Raw genomic sequence first — 968 nt, forward strand, 5'->3', positions numbered from 1 at the left:
ACACCAGCTCGACCTGCAAGTTCACTTGTATGTCGATGAGATCGACGGTGGCGCGTGGGTGAAGAAGACCTACGAGGTGACCGTGTACCTTCGCCGGCAGTCAAACCCGATCACGGAAATGGGCGTGACAAGCCCGAAGAAGACGAACCGGTGGACTCTGTACTCAAGTTCGACATTGCTCTCGAACCGAGAATCACAACAACATTCTTCACCGAGCGCGCCGCCGAGGGCAACCGTCTCAGCCGCCTGTGCTGACGTCGACCTGGTGGATCCTCGTGCATGCCCTTTCCCCCGCCATCGAGTTGATCACTGAGACTTCGTCAAGCTCCAGCAGCGCGATTTGGTACTCTGCCAGCAACGGAAGCTGTTTGTCGTTCTCACCGACGAAATTGCCGACTTGTTCAAGGTGTGCCGCATTGCCGACTGCGAGGGCGACTTCGACGAACTGCCAGTCAACACCTACGTGCAGCGAAACCAGTCAATCGTGCTCATCGAGTCGCTTCGCAACTACGTCAAAGACTTCGGGTCGCGCGCTCGAGTGCACTGGGAGAAGCTCGACAACATCGAGCAATCACAAGTCTTCAGGGCGATCGGACTGTTCGCCATCGGCATCACGGACGGCATCCGCCAAGTAGAAGCTGAGCGCGACCCAATGAACAAACCGTCCATAGAGCTCGCGCCACTCATCATGCCGCACTACCTCGTCAAGATGAGACCCGCCACATCTATCTCGGAGGTGCTAGAGCCGCGGAAGCCCCAGCTCGAGGCGACGTCTTGGACAGCCGATCAGATCAACACAGCCGAGACGGGCCACCGCGATTTGACCAAGGCGTACAACAAGGAGCCAGCGACGAAGGCGATAATCGGCAAGCACGACCATCTCAAGTCATTCAACGACGCGTGGGACGAGGTCGCCGGGCGTGGCGTCGAGTACCTCCAGCTGCGCCGCGTTTGCGCCGGTCTCGCGA

At 58.8% G+C, this 968-nt stretch overlaps 1 protein-coding gene across 1 annotated transcript; it reads left to right on the forward strand.

Moving 5' to 3' along the window:
• Positions 1-118: 118 nt before the first annotated feature.
• Positions 119-824, forward strand: H310_06648 (hypothetical protein; the record flags this gene model as incomplete). Its single annotated transcript, XM_008871788.1, has 3 exons — positions 119-265; positions 326-736; positions 783-824. 3 exons carry the CDS (start codon positions 119-121, stop codon positions 822-824), a joined length of 600 nt encoding a protein of 199 aa, XP_008870010.1.
• Between the last annotated feature and the right edge of the window lie 144 nt (positions 825-968).

This window comes from Aphanomyces invadans, assembly GCF_000520115.1.
Source record: "Aphanomyces invadans strain NJM9701 unplaced genomic scaffold supercont1.12, whole genome shotgun sequence".
NCBI classification, from domain to species: Eukaryota; Oomycota; class Saprolegniomycetes; order Saprolegniales; family Verrucalvaceae; genus Aphanomyces; species Aphanomyces invadans.